Source organism: Nicotiana tabacum, chromosome 13, assembly GCF_000715075.1.
Source record: "Nicotiana tabacum cultivar K326 chromosome 13, ASM71507v2, whole genome shotgun sequence".
NCBI classification, from domain to species: Eukaryota; Viridiplantae; Streptophyta; class Magnoliopsida; order Solanales; family Solanaceae; genus Nicotiana; species Nicotiana tabacum.
In genome coordinates, this window is record NC_134092.1 from 135,428,546 (window position 1) to 135,453,544 (window position 24,999).

General features: G+C 36.6%; 4 protein-coding genes across 6 annotated transcripts; 2 read left to right on the plus strand and 2 right to left on the minus strand.

Annotated features, from left to right (window-relative positions):
• The first annotated feature begins 8,151 nt into the window (after nt 1-8,151).
• On the plus strand, nt 8,152-13,381 carry LOC107786303 (phosphatidylinositol/phosphatidylcholine transfer protein SFH2). The gene is made up of 11 exons (XM_016607765.2): nt 8,152-8,759; nt 8,843-8,874; nt 9,600-9,683; nt 9,780-9,833; nt 10,287-10,364; nt 10,473-10,526; nt 11,418-11,477; nt 11,562-11,657; nt 11,978-12,079; nt 12,202-12,282; nt 12,657-13,381. Exons 1-11 carry the CDS (start codon nt 8,702-8,704, stop codon nt 12,978-12,980), a joined length of 1,023 nt encoding a protein of 340 aa, XP_016463251.1. The 5' UTR covers nt 8,152-8,701; the 3' UTR covers nt 12,981-13,381.
• Nucleotides 13,382-13,526: 145 nt separating this feature from the next.
• LOC107760470 (WEB family protein At5g55860-like) lies at nt 13,527-15,950 on the minus strand. Of its 3 annotated transcripts, none has more exons than XM_075228591.1 (3): nt 15,816-15,950; nt 15,103-15,383; nt 13,527-14,997 (listed from the first exon to the last, which is right to left on the minus strand). In XM_075228591.1, the coding sequence occupies exons 2-3, from the start codon at nt 15,349-15,351 to the stop codon at nt 13,816-13,818; spliced, it is 1,431 nt and encodes a 476-aa protein (XP_075084692.1). In that variant the 5' UTR covers nt 15,352-15,383; nt 15,816-15,950; the 3' UTR covers nt 13,527-13,815. The 3 variants fall into 3 exon arrangements, with proteins under 3 accessions (XP_075084692.1, XP_075084690.1, XP_075084691.1); XM_075228589.1 differs by having other exon boundaries at nt 15,811-15,950; XM_075228590.1 differs by having other exon boundaries at nt 15,680-15,912.
• On the plus strand, nt 15,667-18,388 carry LOC107786301 (uncharacterized). The gene is made up of 3 exons (XM_075229061.1): nt 15,667-15,798; nt 17,611-17,874; nt 17,984-18,388. The coding sequence occupies exons 1-3, from the start codon at nt 15,667-15,669 to the stop codon at nt 18,386-18,388; spliced, it is 801 nt and encodes a 266-aa protein (XP_075085162.1).
• Nucleotides 18,389-19,705: 1,317 nt separating this feature from the next.
• On the minus strand, nt 19,706-24,675 carry LOC107786304 (protein C2-DOMAIN ABA-RELATED 11; the record flags this gene model as incomplete). Its single annotated transcript, XM_075228592.1, is given in 2 exon segments — nt 19,706-20,219; nt 24,580-24,675. Coding segments are annotated over 2 exon segments (396 nt in total), but the record flags the coding sequence as incomplete, so codon positions are not given.
• Nucleotides 24,676-24,999: the final 324 nt, after the last annotated feature.

A 24,999-nucleotide genomic window follows, 5' to 3' on the forward strand; every position in this document is an offset into this window, starting at 1 on the left:
TTTAGCAAACGGACACGGATCAGTATTTTGACAGTTCTGGTAGCTCCGTATCGTGATTTGGGACTTGGGCGTATGCCCGAAATTTAATTTGGAGGTCCCTAGCTCAAATTATGACCAATTAACGGAACCAGCAATTTAAGGCTAAAGATTCCAAGTTTGACCACGGGGTTGACTTTTTGATATCGGAGCCGTAATCCGATTCTGGAAATTTGAACAGCTCTGTTATGTCATTTATGACTTGTGTGCCAAATTTGAAGTCATTCCGGATTCATTTAATATGTTTTGGCACGAGATTTGCAAATTGAAAGTTTAAAACTCAAAATTCGAATCGGGGTGTGAATTGTAAATTCATTATTGTTTGACGTGATTTTAGACCCCGAGTCAGTCCGTATTATGTTACGGGACTTGTTGGTATATTCAGATTGGGTCCCGAGTACCCCGAGTGTGATTCGAATCGAAATCGGAACAAGAATTGGACTTAAGCAAAATCTGAAATTTTGGGTTCTAGTGTAATCGTACCTGTAGAATTTTGACCGCAGGTGCGAGCTCGCAGAAGCGAGACTTCCATCGAAGATGCGGTCTTCGCAGGTGCGGCCCTTTTGCGCAGAAGCGGGCATCGCAGGTGCGACATTTTTGTCCGCAGATACGGAACCTTGCCTGGCAGCCCCATTTCGCAAATGCGAGACCGCATGTGCGAAAATATAGCCCGCAAATGCGAAAATGCTGGGCAGAATACATAAAATCGGATCTTAGCCATTTTTACTCATTTTTGAGTTTTAAGTCTCGGATTTGGGTGATTTCAAGGGGAATTTTCACGACTTTGAATTGGGTTAGTGTTCTTTAACCAAAAGTGATTATATTTCACAAATCCATGTCTATATTCATCATTTATTTCGAATTTAGATGGAAGAAATTGGAATTTTTGTAAAACTTACCAAAAACGAAAAATTAAGATTTGAAGGTCCATTTGATATCGGAATTGGACAAATTTGGTATGGTTGAACTCGTATCGGAACGGGTGTTCGGATTTCATGAGTTTTTATGAGATTGGAGACGTGGGTCCCACTGCCGAATATTTTAATGAATTTCGAATTTTATCCAAAAAATTAGTAAATTCATATGGAATTAATTCCTATGATTAGTATTGAATATATTGAATTGTTTGTGAATATATTTGAAGCTTTCAGAGGCAAATTTAAAAGGAAAAGTTGTGGTTGAATAATTGATTGGAATTTGCACAGCGAGGTAAGTGTCGGGGTTAACCTTGACTTGAGGGAATAGAACCCTTAAATTGTTTGTTATGTAAATTACATGTAAACGACGTATAGGCAAGGTGACGAGTGTCTATACGTCGTCAAATTAATTGTTTGTAAATATAAATTCTTGAATTCCTGCATTATTTGTTACATGTTATTTGAATTATGTGCCTTAATTGTTATTTGACATTTAGCATAATAAATATTAAACTGCCTATTTGCTCCCGTATTTCCATAATAATTTGCTATTTGTCATTGTTTGCTTTATAATTAAACCATAATTATTGTATGCTTGTTGTCTTGTAATTTTATATTAATTGATACATTTGTTAGGAAAATTTCTTCTATAAGAATTGGTAAATGAAAATGTTGGAGGAGCGAGTTGCACGCCGCAACATGATTGATTATAATGAATATATTGGAGGATCGGGTTGCACGCCGCAACAGACTTATTAAAAGTCAATATTGAAGGATCGGGTTGCACGCCGCAACAGACTTATTAAAAGTCAATATTGGAGGATCGGGTTGCACGCCGCAACAGACTTATTAAAAGTCGATATTGGAGGTTCGGGTTGCACACCGCAACAGACCTGACTAAAATGAATAAATTGTGAGAGCGGGTTGCACGCTGCAACAGAATTGAATGTGAATATATTGTGAGAGTGGGTTGCACGATGCAACTGAATTGATGGAAATGATAATAGGTTATGACTGCTGAGTTGGCTTCAATTATTATAAATGAGTTACTTGATTTATTTCTATTATTATTGTTGTATCTAATATTGCGTACAGGTAATGTAAGTAACTCGCCTTAGCCTCGTCACTACTTCATCTAGTTTAGGCTCAACACTTACCAGTACATGGGGTCGGTTGTACTGATACTACACTCTGCACTTCTTGTGCAGATTTTGGAGTTGGTCCCAGCGGCGTGCCGTGGTTTTGCTCGGATTTCAGCTACTCGGAGGAGACTTGAGGTATAACTGCATGGCGTCCGCAGTTCTGAAGTCCCCGTCTATTTCACTTTAGCTGTGTGTTTATTTCTAGATAGCTTTACTTTATTCAGACCTTTATTTGTATTTATTCTAGAAGCTCGTGCACTTGTGACACTAATTCTGGGATGGTATTTAGACACCGTTATTTGATGGATTATTTCACTATATTTCAAATTTTGCTTCCGCATTTGTTTTCTTGTTATTAATACATTTAAAAATTGTTTAAAAATGGATAATATTATTCTAACATTGGCTTGCCTAGCAAGTAAAATGTTAGGCGCCATCACGGTCCGAAGGTTGGAATTTTGGGTCGTGACAATATCCAATATAGGGCTGGCCATTTTTGCACTCATTTTTGCCTTGGAATTTCGCCCACCTGAAATTCTCTCTTTCCGGATATTATTTGGGTAACACAGTAGAAGACTGTGGAATGTTTTGCTGAGATCGCGGTCTTGCTACTCTGGAACTGGAGACTGAGATTAATCTGCTTTGTTCGCGCTTCAAGTGCTTACTCGTATAATCTCTGTATGTGCTAATTGTTTAATTTACACATGAATAGGATACTGAAATTGCTTTCGCTACGATATATAATCCAACAATTGGTATCAGAGCCTATTCACATCTAATTAAATAATTTGGATGAACATGAAAAGGAGCATCATGTTGATATGCAAGTTTTGAATTACATGCAAAGATTGTTTTTTTGTAAAACTGCACTGTTTTGAGCATGAATATTTGTTCCGAGAATTTTGATTATTTTGAAAATCATGTAATATCTACTTAATGTTGATGATATTTGATTAGTATAATCTAAAATTTTTGTTAATCCGAGGAAAACGCAAAAGCTGCTATTTGGTCGAATTGGCCAGAAAATCAGAGGTCAATATGTTGTCGGACTCCAATTGACCTGAAATGTGCCAGGTCCATGCGAAACTGTAACGACCCAACTGGTCGTTTTTCTTCCTAGGTCCCCGTTCCCCTAAACTATGTGCTTTTGATGTTTTATGTCTTGCGGAGATGGCTAGTTCGGGATTTGGAAGGGTTCGGGTTGAAATCGGAACACATGGTTCCTTAAGGTTGGCAAAACGGGCAAAGTATGACTTTGGTCAACGTTTTGAGTAAACGACCTCGGAACCGAGATTTAACAGTCACAATAGGTTCGTATGATGATTCTGGACTTGGGCGTATGTTCGAATAGAGTTTTGGATGACACGGGAGCATTTCGGCGATTAAGGTTCAAAGTTAGCTTATTGAAGGTTTAAAAATTCTTTAAATTTGGTTTAGAGTAGGTTTTGGTGTTATTGAGGTCTGTTTGGGATTCCGAGCCTAGGAATAGTTCCGTATGGTTATTTAAGACTTGCACGCGAAATTTGGTATCATTCCGAGTAGTTTAAGTATGTTTCGGTGCGTTCGGAATAAGTTGGAAGAACTTGAAGTTCATAAGTTGATTCAATTTGGTCAGGGGTGTGACTCTTAGTTTTGATGTTGTTTTACGCGTTTTGAGGATGCGAACGAGTGCGTTTTATGATTTCAAACTTGTTGGCTAGTTCGGACGGGGCCTTGGGGGCCTCGGATGCCATTCGGACGATGCGCGGAGGTCGCTTAGCCATGGGTGAACAGCTGAAGCACCTAGCTTCTGGTGTAACCGCACCTGCGGAGGGCCAACCACAGGTGTGAGCTCGCAGAAGCCAGCCAACAGCCGCAGAAGTAGCCCAGCATAGGCAGCCAGAAACCCAAGCGACCGCAGAAGCGAGACTTGCATAGGTGCGGCTCATCTGCCGCAGGAGCGGCCTCGCAGAAGCGACCCTCATTCCATAGATGCAGACTTAATCCAGTCAAGGGAGCACTGCATCTGCGATGAACCTTCCGCAGATGCGGCCCAGGGACCACAGATGCGGAAGTCCTGGAGGCAGAATGGTCCATTTAATGCGGGACTTAGACAATTTTGACTCATTTTCTTTCACCTCTTGGGCGATTTTGGAGCTCTTGGAGAGGGGATTTCACCTAGTACTTGGAAGTAAGTAAATTCTATCTAATGTGAGTTAAATACATAGATTAAGGATAGATTTTAACATGTAAATTGTGAAAATTATGGGTTTAGATAAAAAAACCTAGAGTTTGATAAAAATGGGATTTAACCACGAAAATGATTAGGGATTTGAGTAAAAATTATATATCTGAGTTCGTAAGGTTATGAGTAACAACTTTCTTCAAATATTTTTGAAATTCGGGCACGTGGGCCGGGGGATAAATTTTAGGAATCCTTCAATTGGGGTTGGGTAATCACTCTAATAGTTAGAATTTTAAACATGTATTGATTAATTTATATAACATTTGACTAGTTTTGTATTGTTCGGCACCAAGTTGGGGCTTTAGAGCAAAATTGTGATCGGAAAGTGAGCCTTGAGACGAGGTAAGTCTCTTGTCTAACCTTGTAAGAGGGAATTTACCCCATAGGTGATTTAAATTAATATCTACTTCTAATTGTGGGGGCTACATACGCACGAGATGACGAGCGTCTGTGCGTAGCTACTATTCATGCTTATGTCCGGGTAGCTTAGGACCCAAATCATGGATTACTTGTAATGTTTGTACCCTATTTGTTAATTTAAGTGCCAAAATTATATTAGAACTTGTTAGAGGAATTGTAAAAGACCGAATTTCACTTACTTAAAGTTTTAGCGGATTACTTGATCGTTAATAGAAATTTTATTATATTGTGTATTAGCCATGTTATAATGTTTAAGTCAAATGCTTATAAAGTATCCTCTCTTCTTGTGGAGTGGGCCGAACGCCTCGGCAGTAGATAAATTCATCTATGGATCGTGACGCACATCCCTCGGCAATGTACATGTTATTTTGGATTGGGTCGTACGACCTCGACATAAATCGTGCTTAATAATACTCGGAGCCTAATCATACTTGAAATTATGTTGTGACTTATAAGGTTACACTTATCAATGACGGGAATATATTTGGAATTTATTACATTGTGAAAGAATTATTTGCTCCTCCTTGTTAATGGATTATTATTATTAATTACATAACTCATGCTTATTTGGAATTTTTGTATTCATATTGTTAGCCCATAGTAAGTGTCGAAATCGACCCCTCGTCACTACTTCTTCGAGGTTAGACTAGATGTTTACTGGGTACATGTTGTTTATGTACTCACTCTATACTTCTGCACTAATCGTGCAGGATCTGAGGCAGGTGCATCTGGCGGTACTACCGACATGCATCCCAGATATCCCAAGGCCTAGTGTTGAGCTGCTTCCTGAGCTGTTCCACAACACCTAGAGTCTCTCCTTTACATTTATTTCTGTCTATTTTCAGTTCAGACAGTGGCTAGAGTTTTGTATAATCTATTAGTGCTCATACACTTGTGACACCAGGTCTTGGCACACACACTAGCAAGCTTATGGTTTGGATTATTCTATGGTTATGATTGCACTCAACTGCTTTTGTCTATTTATTTACAAAGTTGCGGTTTCTTAACCTTTTTATTTAATGGAATTTAATCACTTGTAAAACTTATTAAAAGATAAATAACATGGTTTAATACATTGTTGGCTTGCCTAGCGGTAGCGCTGGGCGCCATCACGACCTATAAGAGAATTGGGTCCTAACAGAAACAGCCCAGTGATGGTGTTTTGGGTGTTTTTCTAATTTTCTGGAATATTTTCAAAATGTTTTTTAAGTTGTTTTAATCCAGTGGTAGTAGAGATCGTTTCCTATGGACTCCAATGTTAAATTCTGGTGATATAATGATTTTTCACGTTGACGTAGGTCTTCTTTCATATCGGATAAACTCATTATAGATAATCACTAGGTAATACTAGTTGTTGATTACTTGTATTTACTCTTCATCTAAGTATGCATGTTGGTTCAATGTGAGTAGTATATTGAATGTTGATATTCGCTTGACTTAAATTAACAGTTTACTCTCCATCTGAGTAAGGCCTGTTAAATTCATGGAGTGAAGAATATATCATTACATATGTATATTGCAAGAATAGCTCTTTTTCCATTGAAACTTGTTGTTCAAGGTGCATGAATTATATGTATGTAGTGTGTTTTAAATTTTAATATTCAATAAAATATGACTAATTTTGATCTATTTATTTAATTGTCTCTTAGATTAACCATGACTGCTTTCAATCTCCTTACTGCTATTCTTACTCAAAACAAACTTGAGGGTCTGAATTATTTAATGATTGGAAACGAAACTTGGATATTGTCCTAATTGCTGAAGAGTACAAATTTGGATCATGTGTTTGTTTGTGTGTCCTTTGCTTAGATGATTTAGTGTATAGAGTTTAGCTTATACATGGAAGATTAAATCATCGGTTCTTATAAGTCATAAAGTTTATGTTCACAATCTAATGATGGAATTGGACAAACCATCGGAATGGTTGTAGCACAAGATTAAATATAATTTATCTTGATTATGGGAATGGTTTAATTACGACTTCTTGTGCTAGTACATTTTATATGTATTGAACTGATCAAGTAGAGATAAGTATTTTATACTGACTTAATAAAATATTTTCTCTAGTCCATTCAATGTACTTATACTCTTAATCTTGATATAATTATTATTAGTTGTGTGTGTCATTTATTTTTTTGATTTATTAAAAGGCGAGATTCTTTCGTGGGTCAATAAACCTGGTAAATTGGACAATAATAATACACATTGGCGAAGTAATAATTAGTTGAAAGAATCCATGTATCGGGTTTTGATATTGATGATACTCCTTTATGAAAGCTTATAAGTTTTCATGTGTAAACCCGGCCGGTGAATTTTGTATCCGACACATGAAATAAGTTAAGCGAAAGTCTAAAGAAAGTAATCAATAAATTAAATTATCAGTAATTTAATTTGATTGATTAGTATCTGAATCTTAACATAAGGAGTTAAATAAGGTTTTATGGAAGAATTTCGAAATTGAACTAAGGAGTGCAATTACAAATTTTTAGTGGAATAATTCGTAATTTATTATGGTAGAAATTAATTTCAAATTTTAAAATTAATTCCATAATAGGGAGTCTTGTTAATTAAATTATGTGGTCCCTACTGTGCCTAAATAATAGAAAATAAAGGAAACATTTCCTTAGTGGAAGAAAAAAACCTAACAGGTTTTGGAAAAGGGTTTTAACCTAAAACACGTAGCTATATATATCCCATATAGGGCTGGCCGTTTTTGTACTCGTTTTTGCCTTGGAATTTTGCCCACCCGATATTCTCTCTTTCTGGGTATTATTTGGGTAACACAGTCTTCTTCTACTGTGGAACGTTTTGCTGTGATCGCGGTCTTGCTACTCTGGAACTGGAGACTAAGATTAATCTGCTTTATTCGCGCTTTAAGAAATAACTCATATAATCTCCGTATGTGCTAATTGTTTAATTTAGACGTGAATATAATACTGTAATAGCTTCCGGTGCCTATAATCAAACACATGCATCTTCTAAGAGAGAGCCATAGAATAGAATATTTAAAAGAATTGGAGTTTCGTGCATACTAGAATTTGAAATGATAATTGTCTTTAAAGATGAGGACAAGCAATTGTCTTCTAAAACTAGGGGAGACTGTAAAGAGGTCAAATAATTGAGCCAAACATTAATGTTGAGGAAATAGGCATGTAATTTCTTCTCTTTATCGTTTTGTATTTGACCTACCTAAGTCAATTAACTTGAGCATACCGTCACATTAATTGGTGATCATTTTAGGACTAAATTCTTACTTATGGTGCATGCATTAATTTTATTTAATTTACCAATAGTAATGAGACTTGTCATAAGTTTATGATCATGTGATAATAAACACAAAGTAAGAATAATTTGCAGTCAAAACTGTGGTGTCTCTTTTCTTTTAAAAGTGTCGGTTGGAGGGCTTGGCGTCAATTAGGTGTAGTGTCGCTTAAAATCTTGACTTGTGGTGGTTCTCAATAGCCACACCTACAACGTGAACATTTGGTGTCTTTTTTTTTTAGAAGGGAACATATATTTAGAACATATATTTAGAAATTTTGCTTCTGAAGATGACTTTGGTTGAGTAGAGAGACTGCTAGAATACATTTAATCTCAAGGCTTCATTCAAAGTCTCCTCCTTGCGTCAGTTTTGTAACAAAAGCCATCTTTATTGTCCCTTTATTTTCCATGATGAGAAAAGAGAGGAAAAAAAAAGGATGAGAGCATTGATGGAAAGTTGAAAGAGAGAAAAGTAAAAGCATACCTTTCTTGAATCTTGACCCTTCATTCATAAAACATCAAAACTCTCTCCTCCACCCCCTTCCCCCTCTCTCACACACACAAAGGTGGAATCTTTACTTGTATTTCTCCATCTCTCTCTCTATATCTCTTTCTCTCTCTGTCGCTGCTGTTCATTATTAAATAGGAGTGAGTTATAGAGATTGAATGAGAGCAGTGATAATTCACTGAGCTCTAGCAACATGTGTGTGATTTCAGAAGAAACGATCACCCAGTTTGAAACAGCTTTAATGGAGCAAGGTAGCACGATCTTTCCTTCCTTTTAACACTGATTGACTCATCGATTTTTTCTGTTTCCTGACCCATTTCATTTCTGAGCGCAGTAGTTGATGAAGCACTCAAAAATACTTTTCAGGTTCACCCCTTTTTCCTCGTGTCCCTCTTAACACTATGTAGAGTTTAATTTCCTTACTTTCTTTACTTTTATTAAAAAATTCTCTTATATTAGCCTGCTGCGACATTTCTTCTTCCTTGTTACTAGCACCGACATTTTGACGTTAATTGTGTGATATATCTTAATTTATTTGGCTTTTGGCCTAATTTTCAAAGATGTTAATAAAGCAGATATCTTTTGACTTTTTCCTTAATATTAGAGTTAAACCAATAATGATTAGTGATAGGTTTGTTGTTGGAACTCTTAATTTATGTCTGGTTTTAGGACTTTTTGCTGTCGGTTGAGACCAGTCATATTTTGGGGATAGAATATAATTGAAACCTTATCCCTGATTCACCATCTAGCCTTACGATGGTTCTAAAACTCCAATTTTTTGAAATAACAATTTTCGTATCTGTTCCGCACTGCTATGAAAAATTGTAAAATTGGTTTTGGTATTTTGCCTATTTAAAAGTAAAAGGAAATGAGTAAACAAAAGGATTATAACAATTCTGTTTTGCACTGCTACCTAAAGTTCACGTCATATCTGTTGTTGTGTGTGAGTATTCTTAGTTTAGCTAAAATTTTGAAGTGAATGATAGGAATCAGTGGAAATTGGATTGATTGTTCATTTCAAGTTTGCATCTAAGCCATTGTGTTATAATTAATGAGTGGTTCATTAGATAATCTTCTCTCTCTACTTGCAGAATATTCATCAAGGCTGTCCAAGGGACACATATGTGCGCTTCCTAATGGCAAGAGAGGGCAATGTTGAAAAGGCCCATAAAATGGTCAAAACCTACTCTTTTAAGACTTTTTAATTTGCCTTCCATGTATTGGAGTAAATGATCTTTCATACCCGATACTTATATTTTCTAATGTTTCAGTTGGTTGATTCTTTGACGTGGAGGGTCCAAAGTGAGATAGATGATATTTTAGCGGTGAGTATTCTAGAATTTTGATATTTTTGTTGTGGCAATCAGTTGTAAAGGTTCCTGTCCTTATCAAGTCTAGTCTTTACTATTTATAGAGCTAAGAGCCTAACACCGTGCTACTAGTTTGGCTTGTAAGACAGGAATTTAACTGAGTTAGACTTTAGATGTGGGTTTTATGGTGGTATAGACCAGTAGAAAATCTTTTCAGAAGGTCCGCTACCTTTTAAATTGTGCTTCCTCAATTATGCTTAGGAGTGCAGTTGAAACTGTTCACACATACATACTTTTTTCACAAGAGTTGGTTGTATTTTATGCTATTATACATTCTTTTATGCTCGCATTAGTTGTATTTTATATTATATTTTAATTATTGTTGAACGTATCCTGAAAATTTTTGCTACTTTCCAAATTATTACATTACTGAGTCTAATGTTGATTCTTCTTTATTTGCTACCTCAGAAGCCTATCGTTCCTACTGAGCTTTACAGAGCAATTCGTGACTCTCAGCTAATAGGGATGTCAGGTTACACGAGAGAGGTACCCATTTCTGAAATAATGTTGTGACACACATTATTGTCATCTTTTGCTATTGATGCTCCTAGGGACTTCATAACTATTTGAGAATGCCGTTATCCTCTTTTTCAGGGCCTTCCGGTATTCGCTTTTGGTGCAGGTCTCAGCACATATGACAAAGCATCTGTAAGGGTCATTGAGATTCTTATCTTCCCTCTAGTCTATAAGATTTCATGTGCATTTACTTGTTCATGAACTTCTTGTTGAGATTCGAGTAGGGTGTTTGATTTGTGGATAATGGAGGTGTACTCATTGGATTAGTTTCAGAACCTTTATTGGCTGAATTTTCCTTGCTTTTTCTTTTTCTCTGTTTTTTTTTTCGTGTGTGTGGAGGGAGGGGAGGGCAGTGGGGAGAGTGGGGGGGAATATTATTTGTGGACGAATAAGTTCAAAATGTGTTTCTGAAGGTTAACTTGTCCCTTGTCTCTAGCATAAGAAGTACCACAGGTTAGTTGACGAAATACAGATTGGACAGGATATTTTATTTAATATATCTAATTTTCTTGCATAGCCTACAGCTACCCAGAAAATTGCAAGTATTCATAATTGTCTAAAAATATATCAAATAATCCCTCATCTCGTGTATGAACCTCAACATTCAATTTCATGCGCAATATAATTTTAAATGGCGTATGTCGAATTAGGATCAGATTTTCATGATAGTTATGTTCCATGAGGCAATTATAATTTTACACGTTGCATTAGTGAAATAGTTTGGTGGATGACTTAATTAACATTTGACATATCAATCATGCCCCCGGTATGTCTATAATAAAAATTGTACTGACTTGTTACCTCATGGACATGACTTGAAATTTCCGCAAAATTTCATGCCTCCGGTAAGACGTTTTTCTTTAGCTTTGGTTATAGAGTTCTCAGTTCATTGTCTTATTTGTTTTATCCTGGGGGAGGGAGGTTTTTATGCTTGGAACTCCTGGGTTTTCCTTGTTTTGACTCTTTCATTATAGTAACTATAGCTCTGCTGATAAAACAAGTAACAAGAGTTCGTCATTTCAGGTCCATTATTACGTCCAATCGCACATTCAGATTAATGAATATCGAGATCGCGTGGTTTTGGTAAAAAGGATTCATAAATCCCTTCCTTTGTGTGTGTGTACTTATAATCCCTTGCATTTTACTAAGTTGGTTCATCTGTCACAGCCTGCTGCAGGTAAGAAGTATGGGAAACACATAGTCAAATGTCTGAAGGTTTTAGACATGACCGGCTTGAAACTTTCAGCTCTAAACCAAATAAAGGTATATTCCAGTAAGAGTTCTACCCTCCTTTAGTTACGCTCTTTCAAAATATTATTTGATCAATGAAATTGTGGGAAAATACCAAATGTTGCTGATTGTTGATCTCGAAGATTTCACTTTTAGTTTTTTTTAAGTTCTTAGAGAACTTTCCGGCTAGAGCAAAGAACAAGAATATTTGTTTTGCTAGAAGAATATGTAGTTGCAAGACTATCTCTAACCATATAGACAGATACATATACTTATTTGAGAATTACCTTGGAGCCACTGCTGTTAATATTTGGAGCAAAATATATTAACTTATTGTTATTTCCCTCGTTCAGCTGTTGACTATAATTTCCTCCATTGATGACCTAAATTACCCGGAGAAGGTAGTTACATACTACATTGTGAATGCTCCATATATCTTTTCAGCTTGTTGGAAGGTTTGTCTGTTATTTATGTCTTTTGCTTTTTCAGTACTCTTTTATCAATTATTTCTTGCAAATTTAGAAGAGATTACATGTTTTGAATGACTAAATTCTCTAATCTGTTATGATTTCATTAGGTCGTCAAGCCTCTGCTGCAGGAGAGGACAAGAAAAAAGGTTCAGGTTTTATCAGGTTGTGGACAGGATGATTTATTGAAGGTAGTTGTTCTTTTACCATTGTTTAGTTGTCATCTTCTTCTAGGAGGACGTAGCTACATTTTGGCTATAGAAAATTGGTGAACTAATAAAGAAAGCAGCTATTCAGACTTCCCATCTTATAGAAAATGGTATAGCCATCCAGACACTGGTTTAGAGATACAAGCAACACTGATCAGTTGTAACTAGGAAAAATACGTCACTTGTCCTAAATATACCCCTATGGTTCCTTAGTCTGTAGTGTAGTTCATGATTGTGAGTGCACCACTTGGATAAACAACTTCTGGTTTCAGTGATCTATTTGAGAAGGTTATCTTGTATTACCTATTCTCGGAGTTGTTGAGAGATCTAACCGTCTTGTCTGGTAACATGTGTAGATCATGGACTATTCCTCGCTCCCCCATTTTTGCCGGAGAGAAGGTTCTGGATCTTCCAGATACTCAGGCAGCTCGAATCAAAATTGTTATTCCTTGGATCATCCATTTCACCAGCAACTTTATGATTACATAAAGCAGCAGGCTTTGCTTCGTAAACCTGTTAGGCCTATTAAACAGGGCTCTGTCCATGTGAATTTTCCTGATGAGGTCACCGAGGGGACTGAGTTTGTTCAGACATTGGCATCAGAATTTCAAAAATTTGATAATCAGAATGGGCTCGTTCAGTCGTTAGATGAACTTAATATTGATGATCATCGAGTATAGAAAGTTTTGGTCCGATAACATCCTAAAATAAGAGTTTGTGGGCCATCATGCACTTTACCGGCTAACAATTCTGGATCCTCATGTAAGTATACTTATTAATTAATAGCTCATGCAGTCAACAGAGGGCTTTCTTCTAATTAGTAGCCTCAAATTTTTATGTATTCTAATTGCACGAGGTGCGTCTTCAACATAAAACCACTAAGTATTGGGGATACGTGGATGACATTTATAATTGTTATCTTAGATGTACATAGAGGTATATGTTGCTCGAGCCTCGAGCTCTTGTAGGAGATACTATTCGTTTATCGCATGTATTAATAAATGTTTATCCGTCTCTGATGTTGGACCTTCTATATACTATGTATTGGTATTATAGCAATAATGTTCAATTAATCCTTAAAGCTGGTTGATGATCACAGATCTATTTTTTTTGTTTATGCAATTGTGAAATATGGCAGGACCGGACTAATTTGTAAGCAATCTTTGGTATATTTATGGGAACAATGAAGATTACTAAGTTAGTTTAGCTAAAGACGTCATACTAACTGAAGCAAGAAGAATAGAACGCTGCTTTAAAGACATTTTATACATAGTTTCAGTGCAAACAAATTGGTTAAAGTAACAGAAATGCAGCATAAACAAAACAAATGTCCCATATGGGAGGGTAGGAAATTTGCTTCATGTATCTCTCAGTTATGCACAAGCAATCAGTCGGTGCCCCTTTTGCCATATTAATAAAATCTTAGACTTGTTTATCAAAAAAGAAAGGTTCTCAACTTGAATTCTGGTTCTCATATTGTGCATGGATGATCACAAAACTGTCACTTCCTTTCTATTAGAAGATTCTCCAGCTACGTGATCTTATTGCTTTTGATGTTTTTTTCTTCAGTTGTCCCTCAAGGACCTTTTTGGCTGCCTCGGCCATCTCTGCTGCCTTTAAAGCTTCCTTGATTGCAATTTCTATGTCCCGCTTCTCTTTCAGACCTGCCTCCACTTTCACGAGTGCTTCCTTTTCATTGGCAGTAATGGTCTCTACTTGAGCCATGGCAGTAGCAACCTTTATGTCAGCCTCATTTCTGATTTCTTCCACTTTTTTGCTTAAAGCTTCGTATTTCTCAACTGCCAATTTGATCTTTCTGTTAGACTCTGAGCTTATCAGATCAGAAGCGTCTTCTGTTATTGATGAATTGTGAATCTGATCACTTGCGAGCGTCTCTGCAGCTGCAACTTTCAGTCTTTCCTCTGCTTCCTTGACTTCAGCTCGAGCTGTTACAGCCTCTTGTCTGAGTAATTCCGCCTTCTTCTTCATCTCTTCTGCTTCCTGTAGAAAATGAACAGCCTCGGAAGTAAACTGTTGGATTTCTCCCTTTGGCGTTTTCGCTTCAAGCTCTTTCTTGCTGTTATCAAGATCTAACCGCAAGTTCTCAGCAAGGGCTTCTGCTTCATCTGCCTTCTTTTTAAGTTGAGAGTTATGTCCCTTGAAGCTATCTAATTCTGATTGAAAGGAATCCACCAGGCTTCTGAAAAACCTTTCTTCGGCTACTATCTCTTGAAATGCCTTTTTAGTACGATCAAGCTCTGAACTTGCTTTGGCAAAAGAATCCAAATCCGAGGTACGGACATTGTTGAGTTGTTCTTGCAAGCTTTCAATCGCCTTATTAGTTTCCTCAAGCTTCTCCACTAGATTTTCGTCCCTGATTTTCTTCTCTGCTTCTTCCTTAGCTGTCCTAAGAGGAGATTGTTCTTTATTTGCAACAAGCAGATATCGATGCTCATCTAGCTCGCTGTTGGATTTCTCATCTTGGAGTTGTCTGGCTCGTGCCTTTGCAGCTTCGGTTGCCTCAATGGCTGCTTGCTTTGATTTGCATAACGTTTCGAGCTGGCTTGTGAGTTCCTGCAGAGTTATCTTGGCATTTTCCAGCTCACGGAGAGCATTACCTTTTGTAGTTTCTGTGCTTTTTATCTGTTGTTTGAGGCTATCAAGTTCTCTGAGGGCCAAGTTAAGCTGACTCTCCTTCTATAAAACCACAATCAAGTCACGTGTTATTTATTTATTAGTATATGTGAGAATGACTTTACTATATACTAGCTATTACTCCCAGACGTGTTATTGCATACCTACCTCTTCAGCGGTTTTTGATTTCTTAAAGGTAAGAGGCTTAGCCTTGGGGGAGGAACCGGTACCAGCTTCGCCAAACAAACTAACAGCAGCTCTGACGGATTGGAAAGGTGATCTCGTATCAATCTCTCCCACCTCGCTTCTAGGGGAACCACCGATGCTTCGAGTTACTATTATTCTCGGCGAACCTGTTGGACTCGACGTTGTAGATCTTGGAGAGCCTGACCCATTTTGCCGCCTGTTTCTCAACATTGTGTCTTTCTTGTAATTCCTCCTGCTGAATCCTGCAAAAGATCATACATACATACATACCATGGCATGTTAAATGAATTATGAGTTTCCAAGTTTTAAAACTAATGCACCATAAAACCATTCGAAAACAAGTTTGACAATCTGACCCGTGTCATTACGTTTTCTTATCCAAACCAAAACCCCCCCTCCCTCATCATCTAGAACCAATATACAATATAATAATTATTCCAGAATTTTGACTCTTCCCATTCCCAGAGCCAATATGTTCCTATTCAAGAATTGAAAGAATCTGCAGGTGGAAATTTTACTGCTAATATGGTCAACCAACCATTAGAGAAACGAGATGGACTCGAGATTATGGTGTCCAATGCTAACCATGTGATCGTTATATTCACATTGCAGGAATGCAATAAATCAGATATAACTAAAGGATGGAGTATAGAAAAGGTAAAAATGAACCTGACAGGTTAATTAGCAAGCGGCTCACTTCTTCGTTAAAAAGAAGGAGATGTCAGGATCCAACAGACTGCCTTATGGCTAATGTTTTATCATAGGTATCTCAATGATGTCGAGATGCCTTTGTGTTATATATACGTAAGATGTGTGGTAGAACTCAAAGCTTCAACTTCAGGTCCTTGTCTTGATTTCTCCGTGTTGGGAAGAGAAATGATAGCGGTAAGAAAACAAAAAAGGGAAAAAGACGAAGATGGTTAGGAGGAGGGTGGTTCATATATCTAAAAGTGTTTTATTGCATCATGCAATGGCATAAAGCAGCCGTTTTACTTTTAGGAATATACGAGGTTTGAGATCTTGTTTTTTTTTCTTTTAATTATTTGTTGGACACAGTACTTCCCTTCCAAGAATCTTTAAAGGTATTTGCGGAATAAGCGCAAAAAGAATGGCTTCATTGCTCACCATACAGATGGTAGTTGAGGAGAAATGGCCGCAGAAACGACAGCCTTCAGAAAATGTATGGCTCATGGCACAGTAATTGGGAATTTTCTTAATTTAGCATTAACTTGTTGAATAATTTTTGGGGATGAATCTTATAATTAAATGAATCTAAAAAATCTTACAATCTTCTGGATTTTCTTACGTATAATTCTTAATGAAAATCATAAAGTGGTTCATTTATAATCATGTATTTTATTTTAAAAGTCCCATATGAGATAAAGATTAGTCTTGGCTTATAATAATGATAAAAGAATAATGCGATAGAAAATTATCTTTGCTTGAATTTAGAAGGTATTTTGACTCAGATGGAGTCAACAAATGGACATTTTTTAAAAATTTTGAAATGGACAATTTTTTAAAATTTTTTGTTTTTTATTATAACATATTTAATTTTATTATTTTATAGATATTTTAATTCAAAAACAATAACCAATAACTAACTATTAACTAAATAACTAAGTATTAATTACTTATGCCATGTTGCTTTTTCTAGGCTGCCACTCGGCTTAATGTGGTGCCTTTTTCTTTGGCTTTTAATTATATATAGATTATGATTGTAACTCCCACACATCCATAACCCCTCCCCATGATCTCAATAGTTAATGTCATGTTTAAGATAATTCTTTTGTAACCTTCTATGTAATAGTATAAATAGACGCATGAAATGTGATATGGGAAACACTTGATGAAATAAGAAAGTTATCTCTTCTTCTCTTATTCTATTACTTATCTTCTTGTTTTATATTGTTACTTTTAGCTACATTTTTTAACACGTTATCAGCACGAAGTTTAGCTCATTTCATTGTTCAAGTATGTTTGTTCATTCTGTTTTCTTCGTTGTATATTTTGATTTCATGATTATTGTCTTTAATATGCAGTTTTATAATTTCTCATATCTCTAAACATGTGTAAAAGTAGAGAATTCTATGTTTCTTTATTTTAAGTTGTTTACATGATTGTCACGTGAAAGTTGCTAATTTTCATGTTAATAGAATGAAATGAGAGAAGAATACTTGTTATATGTTGTTCGACAATTGAAATTGTGTTAAAAGTTAGAAGACATTTTTGTTCTAGTTAAAATCAAAGATATATTAATAATTTGAAGGAAAAAAATAGTATTCTTTTCTATGGAATTATCACTTTAGTGTATATAGATCAAAATTTTGATATTATGTCAATCGTTTCTTTAGGCTTTTATCCTAGTGATTTCTAATTATTTATCTTCTTTGATAGTTCACTATGTCGAATTTGTCAAAGCTTGAGTTTGTGGCACTTGACATTTCTGGAAAGAATTACCTATCATAGGTTCTCGATGTTGAGATTCACTTAGCCGCTAAAGGTCTTGGTGACACCATTACTCAGGGTAATGAGGCATCAAGCCAGGACAAAGCAAAAACCATGATTTTCCTTCGTCATCATTTAGATGAAGGTTTGAAGGTTGAATATTTGACAGTGAAAGATCCACTTGAATTGTGGACTGGTATGAAAGAAAGGTATGACCTTAAGGCTACAGTATTGCCAAGGGCTCGATATGAGCGGATGCACTTAGGATTGCAAGATTTTAAGACCGTAATTTCGAATAACTTCCCAATTAAAATTATATGGGGATGTTATGAATGATGAGGATTTGTTGGAAAAGATTCTTACGACTTTTCATGCCTCAAATATGGTATTACAGCAGCGATACCGTGAAAAGGGTTTTAAAAAGTATTCAGAATTGATCTCATGTCTTCTAGTGGCTAAGCAACATAATACCCTTTTGATGAAAAATCATGAAGCCCATCTCACATGGTCAGCTCCAATACCTGAAGCGAATATGGTAGCGAGACGTGATAAGTCTAGAAAAAGACAGAATAATTATCATGACCATATGAATATACGTGGGCATGGCAATAGAAAGAGACGATATAATAATCGTCATTGTGGTGGTCATGGCAAACGAGAGAACAATATGGGTTCTCAAAACAATCCTTCAAGAGGCAAAAGCGTTAACTGGCACCGCTGTGGCATGAAAGGTCGCTGGAAAATTGAATGTCGTGCACCTGAGTATTTTGTCAGGCTTTATCAAAATAAAAGCAAATAATATTGGAGCATCTTCTGCTAATGCCCCAGCGGAGTCTCACTTGACCTTTAAAAATGATTTTGAGGCAGGGCCTTCAAACTAAAATGATGATAATGCCAAAGCAAATTTTGTTTTGAATAAAGATGATTTTGAAGGCCTCGATGATCTTACTCATTTGGAAGTTGAAGACTTCTTTAGGGATCAAAACTAAAGTTAGATCATTTTACTGTGGAATGCAATTATGTTGTTATTTTATTTTCAGTATTTGTTTTTATTTTCAATTAGTACTTAAGTTGTATTGTTAGTTTTTCCGTATTTCTTATGGTGTACTTTTATTTTTATGAAGAAAATAAAATTTCCCAATCTTCAATTGGATCCAAGATGAATAATGAAGATTTATGCCTTTTGGATAGTGCTACAACTCACACAATATAAAGAGAAGAAATTTCTCTTATTTGGTTATAAAAAAGGCCTATATTAATATAATATCTAGAAGTACAAAATTAATTGAGGGCTCTGGAAGAGCAACCTTGTTACTTCCTGGAGGAACAATATTGACTATTAATAATGCATTGTATTGTAGTAAATCTCAAAGAAACTTGTTGAGTTTCAAAGCTATTCGCCAAAATGGCTACCATGTTGAGACCTCTAACGAAGGAAAAGTTGGATGTCCACTACTCCCACTACTTTCACCCATGATGTAAATAATCTCCCACTACTCATCACTATTATGATTGTAACTCTCACACCTCCATAACCCCTCCCCCAATCTTCCCCCATTATCTCAATTGTTAATGTCATGTTTAGGACAATCCTTTTGTATCCTTCGATGTAATAGTATAAATAGAGGCATGAAATATGATATAAAATACACTTGAACACTTGATGAAATAAGAAAGTTATCTCTTCTTCTACTATTCTATTACTTATCTTCTTGTTTTATATTGTTACTTTGAGCTACATTTTTTAACAAGGACTAAACGCATGCGCTGGTCTTCAAGTGATAAGGTACCCCTTCCCGATGCTATTGTAGAGCATATATGAAACCCTTTAACCAATTTTCATGACCTTAACCGAAAATGGAGAATAGCAAAACCTTTTTTTTTTTCACCCCTCCCAAATTAGGAGGATCTATAGTGTTTCCACACTTCCCCTCCAGCGTGACTCAAACCCAGGACCTAACGGTCGTGGGTGGGGGTGCTTTTACCAACTGAGCAAGTCTCACTTGTCAAACCTATTTCGAGAAGTGAACCAAATCAGTCTGATAGCACACAGAAATGGATTTGATTCCATCTGGCTGCCGTTAGCTATTGTAAAGGACTAGGAGAAGTAACGTTCTGACGAAGAGTTAGCTTGAGCACAACTAGTTCTCGAGTACATTCTACAGATATGGACATTTGAGTTCCAACAGAAGCTACAAGCTCTGGCTCTGCTACTGGACATACCACACACTAAACACATGCTAAATCTTTGACATCTCTTTCCAGCTACAACAAGAAAGTATCTTTTCTACAGCTCAAACAACCCTAACTTCAACAGATCAATCGTTGTCTTACTTGGAGGGAGCTGCAGAGGGAAGATTGATCAATTTGATCTTCAATTCTATATCCCCAGACTCCACCTCACAGAGCCTCAACCAAACATCTTGCACAACCTCACCATTCACCCAATTGATACTGCTGTCTGCTGCTAGACAGTTATCGCTCTCTGGGATAACCTTCCTCAGTGTTGTCCCTTCACTGGCAATCCCAAGAATCTTTCTCAATCTAGCAGAAGCAACTAAAGGCTGAAGGCTGAGATGAGCATTTCCCATTTTGTCATCGGCCTTGAAACGGTCTTTATCAAACACTTGCTGTTACAATAAAAAATTCACAAGTTGAAAAGAAGTTTATATGAAGTTTTGAAATGGCTGCTCAGGACATTATAATGATCCCATTTCAGGTAGAAAAATATACAACCCTAAAGACAAGGCATAAAGCCATGGGAGAATTTTTTTTTTTAGCATAGAACAGTACCTTTTGTACATCTAAGTTTATCTTTAACATACAATGTAAATCATCATGGAAGCATAGAAATGCAAAATGCGTGCCCAGCCACTACAAAGCAGGATCACAGAATAGTGGAGCAACAGTTCAGTAATAGCTAGTTTACCAGAATGCCCACCTTTTGTACATCTAAGTTTATCTTTAACATACAATGTAAATCATCATGGAAGCATAGAAATGCAAAATGCGTGCCCAGCCACTACAAAGCAGGATCACAGAATAGTGGAGCAACAGTTCAGTAATAGCTAGTTTCCCAGAATGCCCACCTTTTGTACATCTAAGTTTATCTTTAACATACAATGTAAATCATCATGGAAGCATAGAAATGCAAAATGCGTGCCCAGCCACTACAAAGCAGGATCACAGAATAGTGAAGCGACAGTTCAGTAATAGCTAGTTTCGTAGAATGCCCTAAATATAATTGTGGATAACCTAAAGACCTGTTCGGCTAACTTATCTGTTCAAACATTAGGATAAGAAAATAAAACTATGCTATCATTATAATGAGAAGATCATCTCCTTTTTTTTCTCTTTAATAAGTAACAATGACAAATCCTCTTATAACTCTGGCTCCCAAATCACAAACTTTACCATGAAAGTAGGAAACAAGTTAGTACAAAATGGTATCGACGTGGTATAGAAGAATACATTTTTGGACAGCCAGCTAAAAGGGGTGGTTTGATATTATCTTCTCCCCCTACCCTGTAACCCCCCCCCCCGGTTGATTGTTTTTCTATTTGTTTCGTTTGCATAGTTTCATCAAATTATCTGCCTGATCACCACTTAGAGGTGGAAAAATTAAGTAAGAAATGGGTAATGTAATGTTTACCTATTCCAAAGTGCATAATCACTAATTTTCACCCATTCATGAATTGCCTTTATATAATCTTTCACACAGTTACAATATGCTCACGGTGTAACTTGGAGAGCTGGCAGAGCAAAGTATAGTAAAAAGGGAACAGCAGTTTTAAGAATCATCCATCTATGCATCTTTTAGACGTTATGGTTGGAAGGAAACAAGTCATGTTTTGAAGGACAAGGAAGCCATATCTCTAGAATTAAGAACAAATGTCTAAATAATTTGTTTTTTTGGTGTAAGCGTAGCATATTGGAAAACGTGGAATGAAACTTGGACCTTCTATAGATGCTAGGGAGGAAATTGTAATAGGCTGTCTTTAAGCCTTCTTTCATGTACTTTTGTGTACCATCTTGGTACTTTATTAAATAAAATACTTTACCTTATCCAAAAAAAAAAACTGATGGTTGCCACCTCTCAAAAAAGGACCAAATTAACATCCTAAACATAGTCCTTTTGTGCCTTTTATATTTTTGCATTCAAACGCATGGTTAACTCCTATTGAATTACTTCAAAGCATCACATTTTCTTGTCCACTCGATATTGTGGTGTAATTCTTGAGCGTGGACAATCCCAGAGACAGATTCCTATGAATGATAATATATTGCATGGCCGCTTCAACCAGATGTACACCTTGAGCAACATTGAAAAGTTCGTGTGCACTTTCTTCATAATATAATTTTGCCCACAAAACTACTATATAACATCTCAGCAGCAAACTTTTTTTTTTGGTAATTAAGTAATTTTATTTACCAAGGGAAAATATATGTACAAGCAAAACAAAACCCATAAAGTTGGACATCCCCAACTTTTTACATTCATCTTCTCTTCCTCCCTATCTCAGCAGCAAATTAATATCACTTCTCTCGACATGAAAGATATCAGAAGCCTTGATACTATACAGAGACGTTCCTTTGCTTCAAAAAAAGAAGTTGCCAGGTAACTCTAGCGAGTACATTGGAGAAAGACCACACAACATCAGCTTACTGTACTAAAATCTTGTCCGCACTGCAAGAGATAGACCTTTGAGTAGTGCTGTTTCTTGTAAGACCTTTCTCTTTGTCTTTCCAATCACTCACTCCAATTTAGTTTTCCCTCTTCTATTTATTCATTTCATGTTCTCTTTATTAGTTTATTGACCTAGAAAAACATACGACAAAGTTCCGAGGGAGGTTCTATGGAATGTTTGGAGGCTAGAGGTGTACATGTGGCATACATTAGGGCGATTAAGGACATGTATGATGAAGCCAAGACTGGGTAAGAGCAATTGGAGGAGACTCGGAGCACTTCCAAGTAGTGATGGAGTTGCACCAGGTATCAGCTCTTAGCCTATTTTTTACTTGCTTTGGCGATGGATGAATTGAGTAGCATATCCAAGGGGAGGTGCCATGGTGTATGCTATTTTAGGATGACATAGTATTGATTGACGAGACATGTGGTTGTTAACGCTAGGCTGGAGGTTTGGAGACAGACCCTAGAATCCAAAGGTTTTAGGTTGAGCAGGACCAAAACAAAGTACTTAAAGTGCAAGTTCAGTGACGTGACACAAGAAGCAGATGTGGAAGTGAGTATTGATACACAAGTCATCCCCAAAAGAGAGAACTTTCAAGTATCTGGGGTGGGGTCAATAATCCAAGAAAATGGGGAGATTGACGATGATGTCACACGTCATATTAGAGTTGGGTAGGTGAAATGGAAGCTCGTATTAGTTGTCTTGTGTGCTAAAAAAGTGCCACCAAAACTTAAGGATAAGTTCTATAAAACAATTGTTAGACCAACTATGTCGTATGGGGCGAAATGTTGGTCAATCAAGAACTCTCGCGCTCAAAAAATAAAAGTAGCGAAAATGAGTATGTTAAGATGAATGTGTGGGCAACACTAGGAGAAATATGATTAGGAACGAAGATATTCAGGACAAGGTGGGAGTAGCCTCCGTGGTTGACAAGATGAGGTAAGCGAGACTCAGATGGTTTGGGCATGTGGAGAGGAGATGCACAGATGCCCAGCGAGGAGGTGTAAGAGGTTGACTATTGTGGGTCTGAGGAGAGGTAGAGGTAGGCCGAAGAAGTATTGGAGAGAAGTGATTAGACAAGACATGGCACATCTTTAGCTTACCGAAGACATGACCCTAGATACAAGGATATGGAGGTTGAGGATTGGGTAGAAGGTTAATAGATAGTCAAGTTTGGGATACCGTATCTGTTTCACGTTTCCTTATCAGTAGTATTATTATGACATTTCTTGTTTTATCTTAGTCTTTGATTTCTATTACTACCAGTTGTTTTCTCTTGTTTCGGTTTTCTTATTGCGTGTTATTTTGTTGTTACTTTTCTTGTCTTCATTATTTTCAACATGGCTTCTTTAATACTCCCTCCGTTTCAATTTAGATGACACACTTTCCGTATTAGTCCGTTCCAAAAAGAATGACACATTTCTATAATTGAAAATAATTCAACTTTAAACTTTTCACTTTACCCATTTTACCCTTAATGAGAAGTTTTTATAACCACACAAATGTCATGGCCCCACAAAGTTTTTACCCCTTAAGCTTTTAAGACCACAAGTTTCAAAAGTTTCCCTTTTTTCTCTTAAACTCCGTGCCGAGTCAAACTAGCTCATCTAAATTGAAACAGAGGGAGTACTTTTTTTGCCAAGGGTCTATCGAAAACACAAGATAGGGGTAAGGTCTGCGTACACATTACTCTCCCTAGACCCCACACTTTGGGAATATACTGGGTATGAGTGATGTTGTTCTCTTCGTTAGCTTCTCTCCTTTTCTCAATTTTCTCTGGGTTTTTTTACCTGTCAGATGTATAAAATTAAGCTTGTGGTCTCGCATCAACAATTATCTGATTATCGTCCTTGGCCTTTTAATTCAGAATTAGTAATTCGTGGTCATTTCCCCAAGTGAAACATATAGGATCCAATGATACCTTTAAGAAAATTATTTTTTTAGTTCTTAATGCTATATATACACTTATTCCGATGATATATCTCAGATAACACTCGAGAAATGCCCCCTTTCCCAATTAGTCCGCAGCTAGATTCCAATATTTCCGTTTATCACATTCTACTACTCAGATATACAAACATCATAAGTATGTAGAGCTTAAGGACACCTTTACCCAACCTTCAAAGTTGTAACATTTACGCATGATGCCTAATCATGGAACATCAGACTGGCTCAGGTAACAATCCAAGATAAGTCGGTTGACATGCAAACTTAGGAAAATATAAGCATGCAGTATGTCTAATTAAACTCTATGAATAACAACATAAAGTACATGAAATTCAAAGGTAGAAACACTTACCAATTTGAGAACCTCAGCAGGTTCTGAAAAGGAGAAATCAAATTCTTCGTTCCAAACAGGATTAAGGCAGCTATGTATGACCTTGGTTTTTGCAGTCTGGTACAACAAATAGATGCAGTATAAAATAAGCACCGGAAATCAACTTCGATAACTGCCATGCAACGTGACGAGTAGCATTACACTTCACCCAGCCAAATATATAAGCATGAGTGCATGACATACAACATACAATATATCAAACAATTCCCTGCATATGAAATAGATTTGTGTTCGGTATTGAAAATACAGACAAGGGGGGATGCACGTTGCTCCAAGCGGTATCATCCGATACCACTTGGCTGAAAAATTAACTAAAATTATGTGTAAACAATAATTAAAAAAAGAAATTAGAAGATAAATTAATTAGGATGACACCGCTAG

Excerpts from the sequence above, each read along its gene's own strand:
- LOC107786301 (XM_075229061.1), top strand. The coding sequence starts at position 15,667 with ATGGTCAACCAACCATTAGAGAAACGAGATGGACTCGAGATTATGGTG. Across the intron at positions 15,799-17,610 it reads AAGGATGGAGTATAGAAAAG|GTTCTCGATGTTGAGATTCA; the intron begins GTAAAAATGAAC and ends TACCTATCATAG. Across the intron at positions 17,875-17,983 it reads GATTGCAAGATTTTAAGACC|CAGCGATACCGTGAAAAGGG; the intron begins GTAATTTCGAAT and ends ATGGTATTACAG.
- LOC107760470 (XM_075228591.1), bottom strand. The coding sequence starts at position 15,351 with ATGTTGAGAAACAGGCGGCAAAATGGGTCAGGCTCTCCAAGATCTACA. Across the intron at positions 14,998-15,102 it reads AATCAAAAACCGCTGAAGAG|AAGGAGAGTCAGCTTAACTT; the intron begins GTAGGTATGCAA and ends GTGGTTTTATAG.
- LOC107786303 (XM_016607765.2), top strand. The coding sequence starts at position 8,702 with ATGTGTGTGATTTCAGAAGAAACGATCACCCAGTTTGAAACAGCTTTA. Across the intron at positions 8,875-9,599 it reads CACTCAAAAATACTTTTCAG|AATATTCATCAAGGCTGTCC; the intron begins GTTCACCCCTTT and ends CTCTACTTGCAG. Across the intron at positions 12,080-12,201 it reads TCTTTTCAGCTTGTTGGAAG|GTCGTCAAGCCTCTGCTGCA; the intron begins GTTTGTCTGTTA and ends TGATTTCATTAG.